Source organism: Montipora capricornis, chromosome 14 (assembly GCF_036669925.1).
Source record: "Montipora capricornis isolate CH-2021 chromosome 14, ASM3666992v2, whole genome shotgun sequence".
In the NCBI taxonomy this organism is placed as follows: Eukaryota; Metazoa; Cnidaria; class Anthozoa; order Scleractinia; family Acroporidae; genus Montipora; species Montipora capricornis.
Window position 1 is genome coordinate 35,835,786 of NC_090896.1, and position 5,000 is coordinate 35,840,785.

General features: G+C 36.5%; 1 protein-coding gene across 2 annotated transcripts in view; it reads right to left on the reverse strand.

Annotated features, from left to right (window-relative positions):
* The window catches only part of LOC138033876 (short transient receptor potential channel 4-like), a 37,203-nt gene that overhangs the window by 30,071 nt on the left and 2,132 nt on the right, over positions 1–5,000 (reverse strand). Inside the window, exons 2-10 of one of the 2 annotated variants that reach the window (XM_068881745.1) lie at positions 3,928–3,992; positions 3,573–3,634; positions 3,339–3,394; positions 2,554–2,594; positions 2,273–2,318; positions 2,137–2,177; positions 1,156–1,286; positions 638–835; positions 135–318 (exon numbers count right to left, since the gene is read on the reverse strand). In XM_068881745.1, the coding sequence (XP_068737846.1) occupies positions 135–318; positions 638–835; positions 1,156–1,286; positions 2,137–2,177; positions 2,273–2,318; positions 2,554–2,594; positions 3,339–3,394; positions 3,573–3,634; positions 3,928–3,992 (824 nt within the window). The remainder of the gene's footprint in view (positions 1–134; positions 319–637; positions 836–1,155; positions 1,287–2,136; positions 2,178–2,272; positions 2,319–2,553; positions 2,595–3,338; positions 3,395–3,572; positions 3,635–3,927; positions 3,993–5,000) is intronic. The other variant, XM_068881746.1, reaches the window with a different exon arrangement.

Genomic DNA, 5,000 nt, shown 5'->3' on the forward strand with positions numbered 1-5,000 from the left:
TTTTAAAACCAAAGGTGAAAATATTAGAAGATTATCAGAAGGGAATTCAGAGCCACCTAAAACTTTCCTAAATAGAAGTACACATATAGATATAATGTAAAAGTAAGCTTGATATCTGTAGGTAGATTATTTACCTCCAATAACAGAAGTGTCCGTCAAATATGACACACAGTGAAATGTAATTGGTGCGAAAACCATTTCAAAAAGACACCAAATGTGTAGAAAGAACCATGTCCAGTTTCCTGTGTTTATGGTCATTAAAAGACGACCACGCCATTTACGAGTCATCTCGGAATGAACAACTGGATGAGTAAAAAACTGAAAAAAGGAAGTGTCAAAAATAGAAGACAAAATAACTGTAGTTTATAACAGATTTCACTTGTAAAATGTCTGTTTTCACAAACATTCGTTTCCTCTCTAAGGTTTGCTATCTACGTTTTTCTCTTAAATTGTTAAAAACCTTGTGCAACGTGTTGTTAAAATTTGCGATTTATCTTTTTCATTAAATTTCTGCTCTCCTTGGGGACATAATTCACGACAACTTTTATTACAGTTTACGACAGATATCACGATCCACGAAGTCGTCGCCTTTCACGTGATTATCTAGTATAATTGGTGTATTTACTTTCAACATTACCTTTTTCTGTTCCAAGTCAATGGCGTCGTCCAAAATATCATCTAGAATAAAATTACCGAAGCCGAATCGCTGATTTTGATTAGATTGCATTGGATCCAGCAGACGAGTAGTGAAGCCCTCCACGGAGTTAGCAAACTTATTGAATATCTCTCCTTCGGATCCTTTACTTTTTGCCAGGCTGCGAAGGCGATAGTTAACCTAAATGTCATTGAACAGAAAACTCCAATCAAACTTAAAGGAGGGCAAGATAAAATGACTAATTGTAGGATTTTGTCATTCTCAAAAACACAAGGATACAATCATGCAGAATCTCTTTTTTAGCCTTAAATTGATTGATTGTATATTGCAAAAAGCACCGAGAACACAGTTTGATGCATTTTATGTTTCATTATTATGTTGGTTATGGCGCTAACGCAAGCTTACTTACAAAAAACAGGCGTGAAAATTTTCAACCTGAGTTATTATAACGATCATCATTTCAAAGAAACAGCCATCCTCGTGTCTGAACTGTTACTTACCTTCATCCCCATCAACAGGGAATTTGAGGAACACTTTGTAAGAGCCTTTGGAGTGATTTTCTTTTTAATAGCGTCAAAAGAGTTCTTCTTGGATAGCAACTTCATCAATAATTCTTCATTTCTTTCCCTATCTAAACGAAAATAATTCATTTCCATGATTAGACGATATATAGATAGCGTTTTCACTCACATGGCTAGCATCCATGTTAAAATTTATTGGAACAAAAAAACGTATTCACATAAGAAAAGAGTTCAACTCCCAAAGAGGCTATGGGAAACCACCAACGCCGCCGTTTTATTGTTTTGGGACACCATATGGATGTCGTGGCGTCATGTGAAAACACTCTATTTTAGTTAGGCAACGCTGCGCTGTGGAGATGTACACCATGGAATATCCCACGAGTCACTTGTATTTTCTCGCTTTTGAGATATTCAATGGTATGTACGAGAAAGTGTTGCATAACTATTTCACGCCATGCCATAGAACATGATGCAGAAGCCTGTAAACATTGACGGATTTTCAGGTTTAATTTGCTTCACACCCGGACGAAAAATGTGAAACAAAAGCCGGCTAACGATAAACAATGGAGCGCATGATGAAATAGTTGGGTGTAATACCGTCGAGCATACAACGGCTTTCCTGTATTCTGATTACCTGTATTTTCTATGGCATGGTATATAATTGATTACTATACAGTTTGTTCTGGGTTTACGTGTTTCTGACTGATGCTGTCAGTGTAGCTCAGGGGTTTTTCGCAATCTGATTGGACACATGGGAGTTGGCTATCGATCGATAGATCTTAGGAATTGTAAGCGAGGTTCTCTTAGCATCTTTACCAAAAAGTATACAAGAAACGCAAACCCCAAATCTCGAGTTTTTTTTAAACCTGACTATTAAATGTAATTAATTTATGGTAAAATACGGGTAAGATCTCCAAAAGAAAAGTGGCAGACGAGAAAAACTGCAATCTTTTTACTTACCATCATCATTAAGCTCAAAGCCTCTGTTGTCTATGACGACCCTAAAAGTCGTTTGAGAGACAAAAAAAGTAAGCACGTTTCTGTTGATACGTTGATAGTTCTATTTCTTCCAAAAGATACTTTGTCCCATTCTTACGTGTCAATACGTCCTCTTGGCTCCTTTTCCTCTTTGTCAGAAGATCCTATTGAATGGTCGAGTGAAAATATCACAGTTAGGTCCTTACTTGTCACTAAAATGCCGTCAGTTAATTAAGGCAACTGCAAATGCTTTTCACCCTGGAGGGATTGCAACCACTAACATCACAAAATGCAAGACAGGAAGAATTCTTATTTGTCTCGTGCTTGTCTCATTTTATCACTCTTTACCTTTCAGATCATGTTCATGTCTAGATCAGTCTTACATCATTATTGACATACCTTCTTCCTCGCCGTCAAATCCTTCATTATCTTTAGCAAATCTGAACAAAATAAACCAAATACTGCAGTAAACACGATGTGCTAAAATCCATACAAATCTTATACTTGATTCGCCCTCCGGTGCGGTCCTGACTCTTTGCCAAGCTGACGCTGGAACAGGGAATAAAAATCTCCCTTTCTTTTTAATTTTGTTTTGGTTATGGACATCCGGCAATTTTCCGCTTTCTAGCAAGGTCACCAGTTTTTCAATTCTCTTACTTCTGAGGGTATTTCCTCTTCATCTGTTGCATCCTTCATGAAAAAACTCAAGAAATTTATTATCGAGGATTACTGCTTCTATGAATACCACAAATTGCAAATATTCTCATCAATGCTCTTCTGCTAAGTATTTTGTCTTGTTAGTGAGGGAACCTTATCTTACAAGGCCTCTTGATGTTAGGATCCCTCGCCATTTATTTATTTCTTTTTTTTACTTTTATTTTTTGATGTGATTACATCCTTAATAAAGTTATGTATATGTTATATGGCAAATGATAATAAATAGAAAACCTTTCCCGGAATCTTTGATTATGCACGATCAAGTAACTGCGAAATTGTGATCCCCACTTGCCGTTGTATGTATAAGGGTACCAATTTTGCAATTTCTGTCTATAACAAGATCGCACTAAGATTTATTTCTGTATCTTAGGGAACATTTCCAGGCATGGCTAAGTTCCTCTCAGATTTAAACTCTAATTTAGGCCTAAATTGTTAAAAGGAATTAGGCTATTTTTTTTAATGCTCACCTTTCATTCTCTCTCTCGTCTAGCTCGTCCCCAGAAGTCTCTAATGTAAAAGAAACCTGAAAAATTAAAATATCACATATCACTAGAAAAATTATTTTTTTCACTTGCTTCTTGACATGTACCTTTTTTTAAGCAATCTGCGATAACGTACGTAAGTGCATGTAACGTTATTGGGTTTAGATAAAGATCCTTTGTGTGCTAAGGTATTAGAAAAGTGTTTCCAATTTTACTAACATGCTTATCACCATTTGACAGAGGGTGCTTGATGACGCTACGAACATCTGCTTCGGCATCAACTGAAAATAAAAAGATCAGTCAAACTTTTCACTATTGTTATTCATTCAATCTTCAACAAATAAAGCAAAGTGAAATTGTAGTTCATCTATTGTGATTTTCCAGATAATTAAGGGGAGTTCTGAAAAGGCCGGTCTCTTGCCGGTGGTTGAAGTTTCAATATTTTGAGCAGAAGTCATTTTCATGATCAGCTTCAAGTGTAGCCTGCCAAATCAGTCGATGGTGTCAAGCTTCTAGCAATTTAAAATCTGGCATTTTATTCATTCATTTCGTTCGTTCATTCATTCATACCCACCAGTGACCTGAACATCTTTAATTGACACAGTCCTTTGATGATGACGTTCATCTGCCATTACACACCTGTAATATGACGATGAAACTAAATAAGATACAGTACATTCATCATTCTACAGTTTTGTCTATCTCTTTTATCTAGCTTTATCTTAGTCTTTGGAGTTCGTAGTATCCACAAAAACATCACTGCTTGTTACTGGGTTGCCAAACCCAGTCGGAATCTGCGTTTCATTTGTTGGTTTTATTTTTTTTCGTTTTTTTTCTTTCGTGTCGGTAAAAGTCTTGCCTGTCACTCCCCTGCTAAGTGGTGTCTTTGTGCATAGAGCCTTCTGCGCGTATTTTCTTAGGATCGAGAGGGTAGTGGGAAATGCGTAGATTTGTCTGGTGGACACAGTAGAATGATTAACTTAACCAGCAATGGCGTCAAAAGTGATTGGAACGCAAATGGCGTTTCAGTGCATCTTTAAACAAAATATACCCTTATGGAGCTCAAGAATGGAACGTCAATTGGGTAAACAACTTGGGGGTGAAAAATAAATCCCTGGAATCTTTAAAGCGACGAGTAATGGTCTTCGACAGCAATTTCATTTTTCGCCGTTGGATATCAATTGAGCTTTCTTTCTAATATTTTTCGAACTAGGTATTATATACAATACTGAAGTCAACTGGCAATTCTTTTATGGATTTAACAAACATTGAAGGAACTGAACGCCTTGAATGCATCACTGTGTTTACTGAAGTCGCATCTAAGTTGTCTGGCAAGTCATTTTATGACTCAACTCAGCAAAGGTAAAAAAGAATTGAAAATGTGACAGTGAAAAATTATTTGAATGAAAGCTTGTTGTCTATTTTCTGCTTTATTATTTACGGTCAAGGTTCTTTCGAAAAGGGTTTGATGTGAACTGTCAGAACTTTATTTAATTGCATATGTTTGGGACACCGATTGTGTGCACGCAATTGAAAGAGGAAGGGGTTTGTGCCTCTCACTGCAAATATGAAAAACGTTAACTTTAAACTGTGGAAATATACGTGGAATACCTCGACATTGCGTGAATTTCCTTTGTAACCTATGAA